The sequence below is a fragment of the Carcharodon carcharias genome, chromosome 4 (genome assembly GCF_017639515.1).
Source record: "Carcharodon carcharias isolate sCarCar2 chromosome 4, sCarCar2.pri, whole genome shotgun sequence".
Taxonomy (NCBI): domain Eukaryota; kingdom Metazoa; phylum Chordata; class Chondrichthyes; order Lamniformes; family Lamnidae; genus Carcharodon; species Carcharodon carcharias.
Window position 1 is genome coordinate 105072076 of NC_054470.1, and position 22413 is coordinate 105094488.

General features: G+C 41.2%; 1 protein-coding gene across 6 annotated transcripts in view; it reads right to left on the reverse strand.

Annotated features, from left to right (window-relative positions):
• Window positions 1–8375: 8375 nt before the first annotated feature.
• Window positions 8376–22413, reverse strand: part of LOC121276952 (choline transporter-like protein 1) — a 100696-nt gene continuing 86658 nt past the window's right edge. For 4 of the 6 annotated variants that reach the window (XM_041185676.1, XM_041185672.1, XM_041185674.1 and 1 more), the window contains one exon: window positions 18546–21047. In XM_041185676.1, coding sequence (XP_041041610.1) covers window positions 21024–21047 — 24 coding nt within the window. In that variant the 3' untranslated portion in view covers window positions 18546–21023. Of the gene's footprint in view, window positions 9466–18545; window positions 21048–22413 lie in introns of those variants that run through there. The other 2 variants (XM_041185677.1, XM_041185673.1) reach the window with 2 other exon arrangements.

Below are 22413 nucleotides of genomic sequence, written 5' to 3' on the forward strand. Positions count from 1 at the left end.
AGAACTTAGTGTGGTTGAGGCTACCAAGTTTTAGATGAGCTGAAGTTTATGAAAGATGGAAAGTGGGAGGCTAGCCAAGAGAGCACTGTAATAGTCGAGTCTGGGTGTATCAAGGGGATATTCTGAAGTCTGTCTCTTTTATCCATTGTATAAATGCCCCCAAACCATTTTTTTTCTAAAATAGCACTTTTTCTTAGTTATTTCAATGGATACAGTTGAGGTAAATCTATAAAACAATCTTCAGATTGCAAGAATATTGGTTGGTATTTTTCCAAACAACATAATTTAATTGCTATAATAACCTTTAGTACAAAGCCTTAGTTTGCACATTCCCAATCAATACTTCCTGTACCTTTAAGTTGCTGGACAAAGTAATATTAGATTCCAGTTATGCTCTTTCACTGATGTAATGGGATTTGGGTGCTGATTTCTGTTGTGGAACCAAATGATACCCTACCATTGAGATCAAAAGTTCATGTATCTGAAGCCTCTCAATTACTGATGGTGAAGTTCTATTTACATAGACAAATTATTTTGCTATATCAGACACACTTTATTCCACTATAAAGTGAATTAGTTCTAAGTGGTAGGATAAACTATTGTTTCTTTTTTGACTCGTGCAAACAGCAGCAGCAATTACACAGCAATTAACAGCAATCGCAGAAGGGGCAACACCTGCCCCTTTATCTCCTCCCTCCTCACCATCCAAGGTCCCAAACCACTCCTTTCAGGTGAGGCAGCGCGTTACTTGCACCCTCTTCAATTTGGTCTACTGCATTCACTGCTCCCAATGCGGTCTCCTCTACACTGGGGAGACTAAACACAGACAGGGTGACCACCTTGTGGAACACCTTCGCTCAGTCTGCAAACATGACCCAGACCTTCCTGTCGCTTGCCATTTCAACACACCATCATTCTCTCATGCCCCCATGTCCGTCCTTGGCTTGCTGCAATGTTCCAGTGCAGCCCAACGCAAACTGGAGGAACAGGACCTTATCTTCCAATTAGGTACTTTACAGCCTTCCGGACTTAACATTGAGTGCAACAACTTCAGACCATGAACTCTGTCCTCCATCTTTACCCTTTCTTCAATCCATTTCTTTTTTGTTTCTTTAATTTTACTTTTTATATTCATTTTTTAATTTATTTTTATTAATTTTTTAAATCCTTTTTCCCCAACCCCCTGCCTCGCTAACCACCTTTCATAAAGCACTGATCCTTGTTCTGTTCTTAGCTTTATGCCATTATCAGCACCTTCTTTAGTCTTTACCACTACCATTCACATTCCCTTTGTCTTGTGTCCATGACATCTTTGTCAATCTCTCCTTAGCTGTCACATATCTCTGACCTTCTTTCTTGCTCCACCTGCTCCACCCTCTCTTAAACAGTGTAAAATTCACCACATTTCTATTTCTCTTTAGCTCTGAAGAGTCATATGAACTTGAAATGTTAACTCTGGTTCTTTCTCCACAGATGCTGCCAGATCTGCTGAGTTTTTCCAGCATTTTTGTTCTTATATCAGCAATTACACTGTGGCGTCCCTTCTCTATAGGAATCAGTGCAGTACTGAAGGAGTTCTGCACTGTTGGTGGGGCCAGCTTTCAGGTGAGATGTCAAAATGAGAAGTCACTTTCAGACGTCCTGAGGTCATGAAAGGTGCTATATAAATGCAAGTTCTTTCTTCCTTCCATTGAGTTTCCAGAAGTTGAGTTAGGGAACTAACTAAGAACATTATATTTCAGTGAAATAGGCTTCAGCAGGCATGTATAATGTCCAGTATAATGTCCCCAAAATACCCATGTAGAATCATTTTGAAATTTTGTGAAATTGAACTTCCAGAATTCGATAATGACTTACTTCTGCCCTTTCTGCTATGCTATTGTGGCCTTCTTCATCTTGCAGTCAAAAAGCACTGAAAATTCACTTTTCACTTTGATTCTGAGCCATAATGTAATTATATCACCAATATAAATATTTGTGTGGACAAATGAACACTAAATATCTAAAATAACCCTTATAACAAAGGTTCCAAAGATCAGCATGAACCAGTGCATCTGTGACTATGTTGTGCAAAGTTTTATTTGCATATGCAAATTAGAATAACCCTATTGCTTGATAATCCGTTCTTATCTCGCTGTGAAGCAAGGAGCAGATGTATTTGCATCATTCAGCTGCGCTAATGGAGAAGCTCTCCTATTCTTTGGGTACATGTCACTTTGGTTCCCAGATCCATCCGTCGTTTTTCAGTTATCTTCATTTTGTCTTTTTAAGAGAATGAATCCCTCAATTTTTATGATTTTCAGTTAACCCTTTGGTTACTGTAACAAATTTCCACTGCGCATCCAGATAGATTCCACTCAGACAAACTTAAAAATCATATAGTTACAGTGGAAATAACTGCATTGAAAAAAATATCCCCAAAAGAGGTTCAGAAGATATTTTTCACATTCTTGGGAACCAGCTACAGTGACCCAACGTAATTTGATTTTCATGTAGCAAGCTGGCCCTAATACATAATGCAAGAAACAAGACTGCCAGTGTACTATGTTCAATTGAATCTACAGCTGGTAACAAATGACGATTGCCATGATTTTATATTACTTAAAATTCATCCCTACAAAATGACTTAGAATTTATGGCACAGAAACAGGCCATTAGGCCTGACTGGTCAAAGCCGGTGTTTATGCTCAACATGAGTCCGTGTGGTGCAGGCACACCCACAGTGCTGTTAGGAAGTAAGTTCCAAGTTTTGACCCAGCGGCTGTGAAGGAACGGCGATATATTTCCAAGTCAGCATGGTGAGTGGCTTGGAGGGGAATTTCCAGGTGGCGGTTTTCCCATTTATCTGCTGCCCTTGTCCTTCTAGATGGTAGTAGTTGTGGGTTTGGAAGTTGCTGTTGAAGAAGCCTTGGTGAATTCCTGCAGTGCATCTTGTACATAGTACACACGGCTGCCGCTATGCGTCGGTGGTGGAGGGAGTGAACGTTTGTGGACATGGTGCCAATCAAGTGGGCTGCTTTGTCCTGGATGGTATCAAGCTCCTTGAGTGTTGTTGGAACTGACCTCATCCAGGCAAGAGGGGCATTTTCTATCACACTCCTGACTTGTGCCTTGCAAATGGTGGACAGGCTTTGGGGAGTCAGGAGGTGAGTTACTCGAAACACGGTTCCTAGGCTCTGACCTGCTTTTGTAGCCACAGCATTTATATGGCTAGTCCAGTTCAGTTGCTGGTCAATGGTAACCCCCAGGATGTTGATAGTGTGGGATTCAGTGATGGTAATGCCATTGAATGTCAAGGGGTGATGGTTGGATTCACTTTTGTTGGAAATGATCATTGCTTGACACATGTGTGGCACAAATGTTACTTGCCACTTGTCAGCCCAAGCCTGGATATTGTCCAGATCCTGCTGCATTTGGACATGGCTCGGCTTCAGTACCTGAGGAGTCATGTATGATGCTGAACATTGCGCAATCATCAGCGAACATCCCCACTTCTGTCTGACCTTATGATGGAAGGAAGGTCATTGATAAAGCAATGGAAGATGGTTGGGCTGAGGACAGTACCCTGAGGAACTCCTGCAATGATGTCCTGGAGCTGAGATGACTGACCTCCAACAACCACAACCATCTTCCTTTGTGCTAGGTATGACTCTAACCAGTGGAGAGTTTCCCCTTTGATTCCCATTGGCTCCAGTTTTGCTAGGACTCCATGATGCCACACTCAGTCAAATGCAGCCTTGGTGTGAAGGGCAGTCACTGTCACCTCACCTCGGGAGTTCAGCTCTTTTGTCCTTGTTTGAACTAAGGCTGTAATGAGGTCAGGAGCTGAGTGGCCCTGGCGGAACCCAAACTGGGCACCAGTAAGCAGGTTATTGCTAAGCAAATGCTGCTTGATTTCACTGCTGAAGGCCCCTTCCATTACTTTACTGATGATCGAGTGTAGACTAATGGGGCAGTAATTAGCCTGGTTTGATTTGTCCTGCTTTTTCTGTATAGGACATACCTGGGGAATTTTCCACATAGCTGAGTAGATGCCAGTGTTGTAGCTGTACTGGAACAGCTTGGCTAGGGGCATGGAAAGTTCTGGAGCACAAGTCTTCAGTACCATTGCTGGGATATTGTCAGGGCCCATAGACTTTGCAGTATCCAGTGCCTTCAGCCGTTTCTTGATATCACATGGAGTGAATCAAATTCGCTGAAGACTGGCACCTGTGATGCTGGGTCCTCCAGAGGAGGTCAAGATGGATCGTCCACTGGGCACTTCTGGCTGAAGATGGTAGCAAATGCTTCAGTCTTATCTTTTGCACTGATGTGCTGGTCTCCTCCATCATTGAGGATGGGGATATTTGTGGAGCCTCCTCCTCCAGTGAGTTGTTTAATTGTCCACCCCCATTCATGACTGGATGTGGCAGGACTGCAGAATTTAGATCTGATCCACTGGTTGTGGGATCGCTTATCTCTGTCTACCACTTACTGCTTATGCTGTTTGGCACCAAGTAGTCCTGTGTTATAGCTTCAACCGGTTGTCATGTCATTTTTGCCCGGTGCTGCTCCTGGCATGCCCTCCTGCACTCTCCACTGAACCAGTGTTGATCCCCTGGCTTGATGGTAATGATAGAGTGGGGGATATGCCGGGCCATAAGGTTACAGATTGTGTTTGAATACAATTCTGCTAATGGCCCACAGCACCTCATGGATCTTGAGTTGCTAGATCTGTTTGAAATCTATCCCATTTAGCATGGTGGTTGTGCCACATAACATGATGGAGGATATTCTCAATGTAAAGGCGGGACTTCATCTCCACAATGACTGTGTAGTGGTCACTCCTACTGATACTGTCATGGACAGATACATCTGTAGCAGGCAGGATGGTGAGGACGAGGTCAAGTATGATTTTTCCCTCTTGTTGATTCCCTCACCACCTGCTGCAGACCCAGTCTAGCAACTATGTCATTTTAGACTCGCCCAGTTCAGTCAGTAGTGGTGCTACCGAGCCACTCGTGGTGATGGACATTGAAGTCCCCCACCCAGAATACATTGTGTGCCCTTGCCACCTTCAGTGCTTCCTCCAAGTGATGTTCAACATGGAGGAGCACTGATTCATCAGCTGAGAGACGGTGGTACATGGTAATCAGCAGGAGGTTTCCTTGCCCAAGTTTAACCTGATGTCATGAAACTTCATGGGGTCCGGAGTCGATGTAGAGGACTCCCAGGGCAACTCCTTTGCAACTGTATACCACTGTGCTACCACCTCTGCTGGGTCTGTCTTGCCGGTGGGACAGGACATACCCAGAAATGGTGATGGTGGTGTCTGGGACATTATATGTAAGGTATGATTCCATGAGGATGACTATGTCAGGCTCTTGCTAGGCTAGTCTGTGAGACAGCTATCCCAATTTTGGCACAAACCCCCAGACGTTAGAAAGGAGGACTTTGCAGGGTCAAGAGGCCTGAGATTGCCGTTGTCATTTCCAGCTTAAGTCGACGCTGGGTGGTCTGTCCTGTTTCATTCCTTTTTTGTGACTTTGTAGTGGTTTGATACAACTGAGTAGCTTGTTAGGCCATTTCAGAGGGCAACTGAGAGTCAACCACATTGCTGTGGATCTGGAGTCACATGTAGGCCATGCCAGGCAAGGACGACAAATTTCCTTCCCTAAAGGACATTAGTGAACCACATGGGTTTTTACAACAATCAACAATGGTTTCATGGTCATCATTAGACTTTTAATTCCAGATTTTTATTGAATTCAAATTCCACCATCTGCCATGGCAGGATTCAAACCTGGTTCTCCAGAGTATCACGCTGGGACTCTGGATTACTAGTCCAGCGACAATACCACTACGCCATCGCCTCCCCATATCTATATATCTCTTTTTCCTATTTTGTAATATGAAGACCAGAAAACTACTTCAGAAGTAGTAGATTGGTTATGAAATGCTTTTGGGACATTCTGAAGGCATGCTGAGGCATTCGCTCGAGACAATTTTGTTGTTTCTTGTTACTCTGTTGTCCATAGCAGCACTAAGTGTGATCTAACCTAGGTTTAAGAAATTATTTTTCAATTTTTATTTATAATTACCAGGATTATTTTTACCTGGAATTTGAAGGGAACGTGTACAGAGCACATACACCACACAATTGACAAATCAGCTGTCATACTGAACGCTGAACAAGAGGAATAGTTTATCTTTTAATCTGGACTGAATGAAGTGCTGCTATGGAGAAAGAACAAACTTGCCTTGAACGAATGCTGCAGCGCACTCTCAGGATTCCCCAAAAGCACTTCACAACCAATCTACTACTTCTGAAGTCCAGTTTCTTATTTGGGGACAAATTGCGTCCAGTCTTTGAACAGCAAGAACCTACTACAACCTGTGAGCCTTCATCATTTTAAATGATAGTTAAGTGAAGAATTTTAGCCAGGATTCCAAGACAACTCCTTGCACTTCTCTGAATGTTGATGTGGGATCTTTTATGCCCTTGCACCCTCTATTTAATATCTCAATTAAAAGACAACATTCCTGATAATACAGCATGCCCTTAGTACTTGAAGTGCTAATTACGTACTCGATTCCTCCAGGTGAAGCTTGAAATCACAATCTTTTGCCTCGAAAGCAGGGGTACTACATCTAATCCTCTTGATTAAAAAATGCTTTCAATCAAATTGACAATCTTTTGAATTTCTTTTCAGTGACAATTACCATCAACAAGGTGAGAATTTATGTTACTCAAAACAAAATTGGTGAATAAGTGAAAAAGAGGATCGAGTTATTAAGGGTTCCACTTGTTTAGACTCAACGAGGATCATTCCTCTGAAGCCATAGGGTCATAGAATGGTGCAACACAGAAGGAAACCATTCAGCCCAACACGCCAGTACTTGCTTGGTGAGACTTGGCTGTGAGCGAATGGGCTCCCAAGACTCCTACATTGCAACAATGACTACACTTCAAAGGAAAAAGTTGTTTATTGTGAAACATTTTAGGAGGTCAAGAAAGCCATTATGTAAATACAAATCTATCTTTTGCATGGCTTGCTATATGTATATATATATATATATATATATATTAAAAAATATATACACAGCCCCACACATGCCTCATAAGAACTTCTTTCACCGAGTGCCTGATAGCAGTCCCAACAGCAGATGGTATAAGAATACTCTTTTCAAATTTCATTGAACGCCGCAGTGACATTTTATGAAGGATTCAACAGCTGTCCTCAGCACCTGGAAGAAAAACAGTTATGAAGCAGGTGCAGCCTTAACAGGCATTTTCCCCAAAGTTCCAGAAAGAGTGGTGAAGTATGGAAGCGAGGGTTTACTAATGGCCTGAGTTGACTAACTGAACTACCTCTGCCAAAGGCAGCTGTGGAGAATGAAATGTTAACAGCTGTTCTTCAGATAGTTTGCATTGAAATTCAAAAGCTTGGGAGACAGTGAGATCTCTCCCATTTGCTGCAGAAAAACTGACAGGGTTTCAAACCTAAATGAACTACTGGGATGATGCTTGGCAATTTGTTTAGCATAGGGAGCTATCAGGGGAGTTTCCAGTTGGTTAAAAATGGTCCAGTTTGCCCCAAACCATTGTAACATAGAAACATAGAAAATAGGAACAGGAGTAGGTCACTTGGCCCTTTGAGCCTGCTCCACCATTCAAAATGATCATAGCTGATCCTCTATCTCAACGCCATACTCCTGTTCTCTCCCCATACTCCTTGATGCCCTTAGAGTCTAGAAATCTATCCATATCCTTCTTAAATATATTCAGTGACTTGGCCTCCACAGCCCTCTGTGGTAGAGAAATCCACAGGTTCACCACCCTCTGAATGAAGAAATTTCTCCTCATTTCAGTCCTAAATGGCCTAACCAGTATCCTGAGATTGTGACCCCTTGTTCTGGACCCCCCAGCCAGAGGAAACATCATCCCTGCATCCATTCTGTCCAGCACTGTCAGAATTTCATACATTTCAATGAAATCCCCTCTCATTATTCTAAACTCCAGGGAACACAGGCCTAATTGACCCAAGCTCACCTTATATGACAATCCTGCCATCCCAGGAATCAGTCTGGTGGACCTTTGCTGCACTCCCTCTATGGTAGATATATCCTTTCTTAGGTAAGGAGACCAAAACGGCACACAATACTCCAGGTGTGGTCTCACCAAGGCCCTGTACAGCTGCAGTAAGACATCCTAGCTCCTGTACTCAAATCCTCTTACAATGAAGACCAACATACCATTTGCCTTCTTAACTGCTTGCTGCACCTGTACACTTGCTTTCAGTGATTGGTGTAGAAGGACATCCAGGTCCCTTTGCACATCAACATTTCCCAATCTATCACCATTTAAATAAAATTGTTTTTTTTACTGAAGTGGATAACTTCACACTTATCCATGTTATATTGCACCTGCCATGTATTTGCCCACTCACTCAATTTGTCTAAATGGCCTTGACGCCTCTTTATGTTCTCCTCACCACTCACATCCCCACCTAATTCTGTGTTGTCAGCAAACTTGGAAATATTACATTTGGTTCCCTCATCCAAATCATTGATATATATGTTGTGAATATCTGGGACCCAAGAACTGATCCCTACAGTACTGGTCTCGTCACCGCCTGCCACTGAAAAAAAAGTATTCCTACTCTCTGCAGAGACCTATAAGTTTTAAAAAGACATTCCAACTTCCAGTTGATAGCTGAAAGAATGACATCACAGAATCAGAGAATCTCAGTGCAGAAGAGGCCCTTTGGCCCATCAAGTCTGCACCGACACGTGAGAAACACCTGACCTACCTACCTAATCCCATTTACCAGCACTTGGCCCATAGCCTTGAATGTTATGACGTGCCAACATAATGAGATTTCAATGTTTTAAAACTTTTACTGTCACAAATGACTTAAAGCATCATTGACTAAGCACTTTCTTTTTGTAGGCAACTTATACTTTAAACTATAGAGATGAACATTCCCCTTTTTTATGTATCACTCACTGCACCCTACAGAATTAGAGTCCTTATAGCAAACAATCCAGAATTTCTCCCAGCTTCCAATGGATTCCCATATCGTCCTTCGCCGAGAAGCAACTTCAAGTGACTGTCTCCAAATGCTTTCCTAAGCTTTTGGAGAGTTTCTTTAATCCACAGCCGGCAGTAAAGCCTGTTCCAATGATTTTTCTTCTCCTGTCCATGCCTAGACAAATCTCCCAGAATCACAGGGTGCACTGTTACTGAGTGGAATTGCTGCAAGTTTGGTGAGAAGGGAGTTTGATGAGAAGGGAGTTTGGTGAGGAGGAGAGGGAGGTGCTCTTTTCTTTTTGTTTCTCTATCTTTCTCAGTCTGCAGGAGACCAGGAGTTGAAAAACTTCACGAGAGGGCTGAGTTTTGAAAACATCCAACAATAACATTACAGGAGGAACACAAGTTCATCGGGTGGTGAGAAACTGCCGTTAGGGAGGGTCTTCAAGTAGCTGAAAATGAGAAAAACACATTCTTCTTAAAATAAGTAGCTACTTAGATTTCAGTAAGAAACACAAGGAAAAGGGAAGTAAGGTTAAGTCAAGGCCAGGTAAAATAAAGTGGTTTCAGTAAACTAAATTAAAATAAAGTTCACATAAGGGAAGTAAATTGAAGATATAGCAGGATAGCTCAGTCGTCTGGAACGCATGTCCTGCTGGGGGCTGGAAACCTGAGAGCAAATTCAGAACATGGTACGGGAGCAGGAGAATTAGTGAGTGACTCTGAAAGACAGAAGAAGCACAGGTTAAAAAGTGTATAGTGTTTGAATTTGGCAGTTTTAAACAGTGTACATGTAAATGCAAGGAGTATAGCAAATAAAGCCAACGAGCTGAAGGCACAGATAGATACATGGCAGCATGATATCATCGCTGTAACAGAAACTTTGCTTAAAGAATGGCAAAAATGGTAGCTCAACATCACTGGAATTTGAGTTCTCAGGCAGGGTAGAAAGAGGGATAAAAAAGGTGGGGTAAAAAATTCAGACTGACCAACCTATAATTTTTTGGCCTTACCCTCACAACCTTTTCAAATATTGGTACAATGTTCGCAGAACATTGGTTAAAGAAACATCTAAAGCTGTGAGAAGAGATGATATACTAAATGAAGCACCAAAAGAAGCCATATGGGTTAAGCTCAGAAATAAAAAAGGGGCAGCCACATTGCTAGGTACTATAGACCCCCAAATAGTGGAATAGGATTAGAAGAGCAAATATGTAGGAAAATTTCTGAGTGCAGAAACAATAGAGCAGTAATAGTTGGAGATTTCAACTACCCTAATATCAATTGGGATACGAACAGTGTGAAGGGCACAGAGGACACAAAATTCTTGAACTGCATTCAAGAGAACCTTTTCAGCCAGCATGTAACAAGCCCAACGAGAGGGGGCACAATTGTAGATTTAATCTTAGGAAATGAAGCTGGGCAAGTGAATGCAGTAGCAGTGGGAGACCATTTTGGAGATAGTGACCATAATGTAGTTAGATTTAGCATCATTATGGAAAAGGACAAAGATAGAACAGGAGTAAAAGTTCTAAATTGGGGGACTATAAATTTTACAAAGCTGAGAAGAGAACTGACAAAAGTGGACTGGGTACAGCTATTAGTTACAGTGTGAAATCAGTGGGAGGCATTCAAAAGCAAGATTCTACAGGCACAGTGGTAGACATGACCCCACCAAGAAAAAGGGTTATTCTGCCAAATCTACAAGCCCCCCCATGGCTTGAAAATTATCCAGAAGCATACAGGGTAAGATAAAGCAGAAAAAGAGAGATTACAACAGTCACAAAAAGTTAAAAACTGTAGAAAGCCTAGAAGAGCATAGAATGTACAAGGGTGAAATAAAAAAGTAAATTAGGAAAGTAAAGTGAGGATACAAAAAATATTGGCAGGTAAAATCAAAGAAAACTCAAAGATGTCTTACCAGTGCATTAAGAGCAAGTGGATAACTAAGGAAAGGATAGGGCCTACCAGTGATGTACCTGGTAACTTGTGGGTTAATGCTGAAGATGTGGGCAGGGTTCTAAATGAGTACCTTGTCTCTGTCTTCACTAAGGAGAGGGATGATTCAGACATTCTACTTAAGGAGGGAGAGTAAGAAATATTAGATACAATAAGCACAGTGAGAGAGAAAGTACTGAAGGAACTGGCATTCTTGAAGATGGATAAATCACCAGAGCCAGATGTGTTGTATTCCAAGCTGTTAAAGGAAGCTAGAGAGTAAATAGTGGGTGCTCTGGGGATCATTTTCCAGTCCCCACTAGATACAACCAGAGGATTGGAAGTCAGCAAACGTTGTACCAATATTTAAAAAGGGTGCGAGGGTCAGGCCAGAAAATTATGTTGGCAGTCTGACTTTGGTGATGGGCAAATTATTGGAATCAATTCTGAGAGACAGGCTAAACTGTCAATAAGAAAGGCATGGATTGATCAGGGATATTCAGTATGGTTTTGAAGGGGGAAGATCGCGCCTTACTAACTTAATTGAAGTCTTTGAGGAAGTAACAAGGAGGATTGGTGAGGGTAGTGTAATGGATGGTCTACATGGATTTTAGTAAGGCATTTGACAAGGTCCCACATGGCAGGCTGGTCAGAAAAGTGAGATCCCAGGGGATACAGGGGAAGGTGGTGAGTTGGATATAGAATTGGCTGAGTGACAGGAAACAAAGGGTAATGGTAGGTGGATTTTTTGAGAGTGGAATGCAGTTTCCAGTGACATTCCACAGGGCTCAGTGTTGGGGCCCTTGCTGTTTGACATATATAATGATTTGGACTTAAATGTGGGAGACAAGTTTAGAAAATTTGCAAATGACACAAAAATGGCCACATAGTTGATAGTGAAGAGGATAGCTGTTGTCTCCATAATGATATCAATGCATTTGATTGAGTTTGCGGAAAAGTGGCAAATGGAATTCAATCCAGAGAAGTGTGAGGTAATGCATTTGGGGAGAACAAACAAAGCAAGGGAATACACAATAAATGGGAGGATATTGGGAGGGGTTGAGGAAGTGAGAGGCCTTGGTGTGCACGTCCACAGGTCCCTAAATGTGGCAGGACAAGTGGATAAGGTGGTAAAGAAAGCATAGAAATGTTTTCCTTTATTGGGTGAGGTATTAATACAAAAGCAAGAATGTAATGATGGAACTGTAAAAAATACTGGTTAGGCCACTGTTGGAATTTTGTGTAGAGTTCTGGTCACCACATTACAGGAAGGACATAATTGTTCTCGAATGAGTGCAGAGGAGATTTACAAGAATGTTGCCAGGGCTTGAAAATTTCAGCAATGAAGAAAGATTGCTAGGCTAGGTTGTTTTCCTTAGAACAGAGCTGGAGTGGTGACCTAATTGAGGTGTACAAAATTATGAGGGGCCTAGATAGGTTAGACAAGAAAGACCCGTTTCCCCTAGCTGAGGGGTCAATTGCCAGTGGGCATATATTTAAGCTGATTGGTAGAAGGATTAGAGGGGACATGAGGAAAAACTTTTTCATCCAGGAGGGTGGTGGGCTTCTGGCATTCACTGACTAAATTGATGGTTGAGGCTGAAATGCTCAACTTAATTAAAAGTTATCTGGATATGCACCTGAAGTGCTGTAACCTACAAGACTCCAGAGCAGGTTTTTGAAAATGGGATTAAAATGAGTGGCTAGCTTCTTTTTTCTCTTCTTATGGCCGGTTCAGACACAATAGGCCAAATGAACTCTTTCTGTGCCAGATTTCTATGGTTCTCATCTTTAGATGGCTGCAGGATGCATCTCTTTGACTAGAGATGTCTCTCTTTCACACAAATGGCTCACTCTGCTGACCTCAGTCTGTTCATTGATTTATAGGGAAGCCAGTAATCTGATCCCAAAAATGGTTCTTCTGTCCTATTCCACATGGCAGTGTAAAATACATTCTTATATCTACCCCCTTAAAAGTAACTGCATATTTCATTGCACAACCATTTACCTATAACACCTCTCTGGGACTTTGGAACACTCAGGGGCTACCCCTGGTAAACTCAAAGACTGCTGCCATTGTCTCCAAAAATAAATACCGTGGAGAGGCCAAACACAGACTGGGTGGCCGCTTTGCGGAACACCTTCAGTCTGTCTGCAAGCATGACCCAGATCTTCCTGTCGTTTGCCATTTCAACATACCATCCTGCTCTCATGCCCACAGGTCCGTCCTTGGCCTGCTGCAACGTTCCAGTGAAGCCCAACGTAAACTGGAAGAATAGCACCTCATCTCCCGACTAGGCACTTTACAGCCTTCCAGACTTAACATTGAGTTCAACAACTTCAGACTTCTCTCCTCCATCCTCCCCGCCTTTTTTATCCCTTTTTTCAATACTCATCTTTTAAAATCCAATTATTTTTATTCATTGTTTTATCCCCACCTTTTATCCTATTTGCAATCTTTTTTCCCCACCACCATCCCCTCCCTCAATCCCTACAAAGGCCATCTGTCACTTATTCATGTTGTTCTGTCCAGAGTGCTTACCCTTGTCCTGCTATTGTCACATTCTGCTTTCTCACCTTAATGCCACCATCAGCACCTCCTTTATCCCATACCACTACCATTAACACCCCCTTTGACCTTTTGTTCATGACATCTTTGTCAATCTCTCCTTTGACCCCGCTTATCACTGGTCTTCTATCCATCTTCACCTGCTTCACCCCCCCCCCCCCTCCCTTAAACAGTATAAATTTCACCACATTTTTACTTCCCTTTAGCTCTGAAGAAGTCATACGGACTCGAAACATTAATTCTGTTTTTCTCTCCACAGATGCTGTTAGGCCTGCTGAGTTTTCCAGCATTTTCTGTTTTTGTTTCAGATTTCCAGCATCTGCAGTATTTTACGATGTGTCTTTGCTCAATAAAGCAATCTAAGCCTTCCTTTGATCTCCAACAATCAAACCACCCAGGCACACTTTAGCCAGAGTGCAGAACAGGCTACGTGACTCCCCTCATTCACCCTAAATTTAAAAGGTACAGTCCCAAAATATAATCTTAAAAACCTCAATTGATATAGTGCATGGGCATCCTCAGCTGTCTACTCTGTAAGTAGGATTAGAGAAATGTAAGAAAAAGGTTTCTGTAGTTATCCAAAGTTCCTCAGCAGTCTGCCTGAGCTGTTGGTCATTTTAGATAAGGTTTTTCACAAGGGCTTTTTATATGTTGAAGGACACAATGTTTCTACAAGCCTTTCTATAGGTATGGCTGGGACAGATAACGAGATGAAGGAAGAAAACTCATGATTATTATATCTAAACAGACTGCCTGCGAGAAGGTAACAAGATGAACATCAGAGACAATTGAAAGAATAATGTCACGTTACTGGAGCCTAGGCAAGGGAGGGTCCAGCTTGAGTATCTATTCCCTTGGAATTGGATGATTGAATGGGTAAATGTAATGAAATAAGTGATTGAAGAAAACTTTGCTCGGTCCATAAAATAAGGTATTATACATATACAAGCAATTGAGAAGGGACAACAGATGAAGGAGACCTCCATGGTGGATTCATGCTAGCTTCCACTTAACACCTCAACCAGACAATGACTGAAAAGATCATTACCACAGGCTGCAAAGATCGAACTGTTCTGCTTCGTCATCTATCTGATCCCTGGCCGAAACAACATTCGCACCTATGAGTCATATGTCTACTATGTCTATCCTGATTGTTATATTTGAACTTTTGCTCCTTGATTAACCAGTCACCCCTTGACCCTATTGGGTAATTTTTGACCCTTGATCAAACCTTACAATCCAGCTCTATAGCATAGCTGGCAGAGATACCTTCAACCTGTTCCATATCCCACATTCATCTTTCTCAACTGGGCACTCATCTCAAAGATGCTCAGAATCTAATTATTAAGATTTTAACACAGAGACACAGGGAAAAACAGAACTTATTTTGTGTGTGTGGATGTCAGAGAACAGAGACAGGAGGTCTAAGCTCTCTGACATGGTGTTTGTTTGTATTGAAATCTTTCCAACTTTTTTGTCTTGTGTAATATAGTTAATTTTTCCTTGTCTACTAAATGTTTTATTGTGTTAAAAGTTCATCAGCAGACTCCTGTGTATTTGTTCAGTAACTTTCCTCCACAGTTTCTAAAAAAAAAAAAGTTAGGATCTATCCAGCCAGGTTTCACCTGAGGATCTGACTTGTCCAATATTATCAGGTGGGATCATCACAAGATGAAGCTTGCTCAAGTGTGGAATAATTTGCATTTCTTTGTATCAATACTAAATACAGACAACCATACCTTTATGAAATGAATGAATACAGTGGTATATAACAAGCCCGCAATTTTAACTTTACTCAGCTTCATTGAGTAAAGTCACTTTTTGGAGTCGGGGTTAGAGAAGCGAAAAAACAAACAAGACACTGTTGATCCAGAGTGCACCTCTTTTTCAAACGTTGTTAGGTACCTAGCATCCCCAAACTTGCTCTTCCATCCCCTATTCATCTCATCTGCTGCTGTGATTTCTCTGAAGCGCTGCCAGATTCTCATTAGAAAAAGGGAGAGGGTCTAGCTCCTTGCTTTTACATTTAAGTGGAGACACAGTCGTGGATAGCAGGGCCTAGCAATGTAGTTCTGATGCCAGCAGGCAGTCGAGATCCCCTACTTTATAGTACAAAATGCTGATGTTAGGGATTAACATGTTCGTCAGTCAGTGAAACTTGGCAATGGGGAAGCACATTTAGACAGCAGTGCAGTGGGTATGGTAGCAGTGCTTAAGAGATTTAGAAACTACAGAGTTCCTCCTTCCCACCAGAAGAAACTGGGAGACAATCCTTACTGTGAATCCAATGCACAGCTAATGGATGGTTTCACCAAGTGGAACGTGTCAAAAAAAAGGAATAGAGGGGAGTTAAAAGTGGAGACAATTTCAGTGATGCTATGTATCTTAAAGTTTCAATAATGCATACTTGATGGAGCATGGAGACCTGCATGATGCTTATTCAGCTAACCTCAAAAAGAGATTATCTGGTCATTATCTGATTGCTGTCTACGGGTTTGGTTATGCACAAATGGGCTGCCTCATTTCCTACATTACAACAACAACATTTGTAAAAGTACTTTGGGATGTCCTGACATTGCGCAAGCCATTATAAAAATGCGAGATCTTTTTGTATGCACACAGTAGGTAATAGGCATTTGTAGTCTCTAAAATATGAGGTTTCAGTGATTCGTGGGCAAAAGAAAATGCAGCAGTGTGAAACTGTGCACAATGTTGTCAACAACCAAGAAAAATCAGCATGGAATAATCTAGAAATCCTACCGGGCTAGGGACAAATGCTGACAAGAGCAGTGCTTATTCATTGCATTAACTATGCTTCACAAAGATATCAATAGGAAGCAAGAGTGCACCGGAATCATAGCTGCTTCATCCTTCAATGAATGACAGTAAAACTAATTTAAAATAAAAGAATATGTCTTTCTTGAATTGGGTAGTAGCATTTCAGTTTCAAAAATAATGAATACAATAAAAAACAGCAATTCTGTATAATGGATGACATTTACAGATGCATCGGTTATGTCAGAGCCCTGGGAGACAGCAATACTTCACAGTCCGCAGCAAACACAAAAAATAGCTCTATTTCTTGACATAAATTTAAAGTATTATTGTAGGCTCACCCCCATGCCACTTGTGGACATTTTCAAATCCAAGTGCAAACTGGATCATACATGGTCTCCTTCAATTTTCAGATGTGGAGACTGGTGTGCACAGCTTGTCCTACGGGGGTACATAATTTTGGTGCTCCCACCTCATTTTCAGAATTGCAGCATGGCCCGCAGCAGATCCCTGCGTTGCACTCCTCTCAGTTCAGCACCACACAGGCTGAACAACATTGCGAGCAAACCATGTGCTCCAGGCTGCCTTCCTTTCTTCTTTAAAAAAAAGGCACAGTCCCTATAAAAGGTAATCTGCAATAATGGCGTGAAGGCTGCTGAATAATCACTGTGGAAGATTCTGGTTGAAGGAAGATGTTTCAAAGTGACACGGAGGGCTCGCCGATTCAGTGACATCACCCCGAAGGCATTGGTGATGATAGTGGAGCCAGGAGAAATGTCATGTTTCTGTCAAGGGCAGGAAGCCTTTGAGACACACCCTCAGAAGGGAATGGGAGCAAGTGGCAAGGGCAGTTAGTCAAGAAACAAGGCACTGGTCCAGAGGTGGTGTTACTGCTGAGTAAGGGACAGCTCCTTAGCTTTAGTGAACATTAGCCTTTGACTTGTTTTTACTTCAAAAGATAGGCTGGAATTAAAAGTAGCGGTTAAACCAAGGTGGCAATATAACCATGACCAGGTCAAAGTTGCACTGACTATTAAAGTAAATACAGACTCTAGCCTGATTTCAGCAAACCAATCAGCTTCAGAATCCTTGAAGCTGGGATCACATTGCTCTGGAAGTTAACCTGCAAAAGGCATCAGACCAGGTGAACAATGAAATAAAACTAAGATAAAAAAATTAGTCAGGGTAATGTTTAAAAGGAGATACGTTTGGGGGAAAAAAATATTTACAAACTACCGACCAATGAGTTAAAGGCCTTGTAGGGATTAACAACAAATCTACTAAAGATAAATGCAGAATAAATAATACCAAAAGAACGTAGACTACTCTGCTCAACAATTCAAATTCCTTTTAAGTGTCTATCCTTAAGTGACATTTAGCTGTTTGTGTCACCATATCAAATGCTAAATTACACTGAAATACAGGAAGGTGCCAGGACCATAAGAGAGAGATGTAATCTATTTGATCCCAGATCCATGGAGCTCACTTAAAAAAATCTAAGTCTCTGTGCAATCCCACACCAATACTCAGTATCTAGAATTGCTCTGCCTGGGTTAGGCATTTTGTACTTGTCTGGATTCAATTTGTCACCCTTTTTAAATACTAGGTATTGATTTGCTTTCTTTCAAATCTCCAGAACCCTTGTCCCATTAAAGTCTTGAAAAAATAAAAGGCTTTTACGTGCAAAAAAAAATTAAACCAATGTCAAAATTGAATATAATGTTTTGCATGAGTGAATGAACTAATCAATGATAAAGATTTTTTATTAACAAAATTTTAATATACAAATATTATAAAGTGATACATCAGGAATTAAACAGCATGGTGTTAAGAACCCCAATCAGGAGTAAGTGAAGGACAAGTCAATAGTTCATGATACAAGACATCTTTACAGCCAATGAGAGAAATAATTTGTACACAACACACATGATTCTGTTTGCAGAATTTACCACTGGGACATAGAACAGAACTTCCACCCTGAGCAATTTCCAACTATTTGGTTCAATAGCATATTCTGGATGGTTTCTCACACACAAGATTTGAACTGTTACATGGCAAGCTACTGTAATTACAATAGCAAAAGATAGTGAAAGTAGACAAAACAGCTAACAAGAGTATAAAATGCTTCACTGGATGCAGCTGCAGGTTACTCTCCCTCCAAACCTTTCCTTTTCACTGGTGTAGTTATTTGAATTAGCAAATAACCGTCAACAGGAAAAGTCTCTAAACGTGCAATTTTTTTTTAAAAAAGTAGCTTCCAATTATAATGCAAGTCAATTTGAGTCCCTTAAAAACAATCGTGTAGCTTTTTTAAATCCTAAAAGTAATATAATTCTGATTTCATCTTAGGAACACTATCCAGGAATAGACTACACACAGCTGATTTCGCTAACATATAGTTTAAATTTACATACTTGTCTCAACCTTTTAGATTTCACTTCAGAAGGATTTCAACTATCACTGGTTTCCTACCACACAGTGGCACCAATATTCAGCAATGTAATGGAGAATGGAAAGTAGCATCACAACTGTTACTGCAAATTCACTGCAACTAACCAAGGCATTTTTGCAGCCTTAGTACATTTGGAAGTAATAATTATTGGTTTTCTAATGCCCATCTTTGTATATGGGCCATTATAGTTTACATTCTCTTTGATTATGTTTACCAAGAGCCGAATTGCAGATTTGAAACATTAACTAAAATTACTAGGAATTAGCAAAGCCAACTATTACGCCCTTAAATTCGCTAAGCTCATGATTCAACCATAGTATGAGGCTCACCACATAACAGCTCTATGTTGCTTCTTAAGCGAAACTGGCAAAGCACTGGCAGAAGTAACTACTGACTCTCTGCAGAGCAAGGCGGAGAAAGAAACTGAGGAGGATTGGATCAACAGTTATCCGTAGGTAGAAATAAAACCAACATAGAGAACAGAAAGGCTAAAGACTCATAGGGTCCAATGGAATTTCCCATTACCCACAGTCAGTGGAAGCCTCGTAGAACACAATAACAGAGTCACCAAGAAAGCATTCAGAGGCATCTGCCTCCTGCCAATTATATTCTAGAGACTCAAAGCACTGTGATGGAGGCTCAAGTCTGCCCAAACTAATGGTCCAGATTCCAGCAGTGATCATTTGGAATTTCTGAAAATCTCCACTAACAATCACACGAGCCTTCTTCATAAACTCGGAGAAAGTCAACGCTGGGCAATACAAGAAAAACTCAAGAGCTAAAAGCCCTGCACAATTGAACTTAGTGATGGTAGTTTATCAAAGTCTTAGGAATGTTTTACTGCAGGATTTTCTTTTTTTCTGCTTCATTTTAGATAACTTATTAAAGAGTACATAAAATAGCAAAACACTTCACATGATGCAAAAAAAATAAATGGCATCTAATGCCAATAACAATTACTTGTTGGCTGGCTCAGTATCCCTTTGCAGTAACTTTCAACGCTTAAGTGAACATGGCCACAGCCCCACATAACATATCCAACCAGGTTGCACCAAACCCAATACCCCGAGACGCCCCTGCCTTCAGTTGCACTGAACGTGAATAATCTACTTCAAAATGACAAAAAAGGGACTCCTCCAACAGAACTTGACCTAGACCATATATCTTCAAAAACCTCATTTGTGTTATTTAATTTTCTCCTTCCCCAGTATTCCCCAGCTATAGGGCTACACAACCCCCTGCACTTCACCCACCTAAAAAAGGTATTATTCAACAGTAATCTGAGAATCCGCAGGCTGTATGGTGGCTAGAAGCATCATGCCCAACCTTGGGCTCAGCCAACATCCATATATATATATATATACACACATCCAGCAGGGGCCGCTTGATAGTAACCAGGGGTTAGAATGCTGGGCAACTTCCCCTTCTCCCTCCAATCCAGAGGCAACATGGGAAAACGTGGTGCCCCATCTTGGCTCTGGCCGGCTAACTTAGCTAAGGCCAGATAACGCGTCTGCTAGTGGTCTATATGGTTCAGCTAGACATTGGACGAGCCCTGGTCAGGGGGCCGTAAGATGCTTTTTATGTTGCACATTTGGAAAATGAACCACCACCTTTCATCCCATGTAAGCTAAGTTTACCCGCGTTCCATTTTGACACGCATCTTGCATCTGGTCGCCTGTCCCACTTTAGAAGGATCCTACAGTTGTTGGTTCAACTGATGAGACAAATTACTAAATAGGTAACATTTTCATCCTGAGTTTTTAGTATGGCAATTCCATTATGAATCTAGCAACAGGACAGGGCTAAGCTGCACAGCCTCAAGAGAGATTATTTATAATATTATACCATTCATAATAATCAGTATTGAAGTGTTGCCACTGTACAAAATATTCTGCAGGCACCGCATACAAAGAATATAAGCATTACCTACAAAGCATAATATAGTATCTATAGTGTTAGAAAAGATTCACCCATACAGAGGTTGGATAGTAGAGGACAGTGTGTTAAATGATTTTTAGTCTAGGCAACTGAAACCAAAGCGTTTTTGCTTTCACCAGGTTTCATATTTTCGCAAGTTGGCAATATTCTGGTTAGAAATTTTTTAAAAAATCTTACAATCAAGTTTTCATCTTTTTTTTTTAAAAAAAAGCACATTTTGATCCATTGTACTCCCTTTTCCGTTACAGGCTATTTGGGATTCACACAAAAATACAACAGTTTATAAAGCCCTGTCCGTGTTGTAGTGCCTGCTGTGTTCCAGAGATTTGCTGTAATCAAGCGCTTTCAGGTCTAGGGGCCTAGAGGAAACAAACAGCAGTACAGCACAATCTTAGACTACATGAACTAGAGGATTAACATTTGTTTTTGAAGAACAAGTATCCCTTTTATTTCTGGCTTGTTTAATCATAAATTCAAATCTTTAGTGCATTTTGCTTCAAATATAGACTCCCCAAGAGGTTTTAAAGCTTACTTGCAAGCCTCCCCTGATAGTTTTGATATCACTATTGTATTTTTTTTCAGTCCTCAAAGATGGTGGGATACTTATGTTAGATTATAGGCAGCCTTATGGCTCGTCTTTCACCATGTGCCAGCACTTTAGTAACCAAAACACTTCACAAACAGCCGCATCGATTGCTTGTACAATGGCTTGGTCTGTGAGCTTTACAATTAAGATAACGAAGCCTGTAGAGTTTTGACCCTTTTAATCCATGCAAAACAAAGGATGCAACCCTAATTCCTGCAGCACTCAGAACATATTGAAGAAGGAAGTCTTGCATTTATATAGTGCTTTTTACCTCCATCAGACATCTCAAAACACTTTACTAAGGTTCTTAGTTTTTAAATACAATCCTCAAAATAGAAGTTGTGCATTCGTTGAAAGGGCTGAGTCACTAAAGGGCTCTGCATCAAGAATTCGACTAATATTTTAATTAGCTTGTTCAACAGATATCCATCTCTTGTCATGTATTCAGTTACCCAACTATAGAGCAGTTTGTCACTTTGCTGATTGGCTACCTCTAAAGCTGTTTATCTTCTAAATTGCTTCACAACCATTTGTTGAGAATTATCTAAAGGAACCATCTGCCTAAAGGAAATCAACAGACACCACTCACCATACAAGAACTTTAGCTTACGTTAAAAATGTAACCCACGTTGACCTATGTCACTCCAAACAGTACATGCACCTGCATCATTTAAATCTGAGATTAGTCTTCCGTGCTGGTTAGAAATCTCTTTCAACATTTCACTAATTTTGAGAAAAGCAGTACTCCAATAACACGAGCTTACCATCAACGTGTGAGAGATACGGACTAAGTGGCAGAATGAGTGCATATTTATAATACATTTTCTACTGTGGAGATTTAGGCCAATATGAAGCAGGGGGAGGTACCCACTCTAGTTTCAGGATCAAAAGGTTGTGGGTTCAATCCTCACCAGAGACCTGAACACAAAATCAGAGCTGACATCCTAGCACTGAGGGAGTGCTGCACTGTCAGAGATGCAGGCCAACAGGTGAGATATTTGATCATGGCCCTGCCTGCCTTCTCAGGTAGACGTGGAACTATTTCAGAATGGCAGGGGAGTTCTGGCAAACTTTGATTCCTCAACCAACATCACTAAGACTAATGATCTGGCCATATCACATTCCTGCTTCTGGGAGCT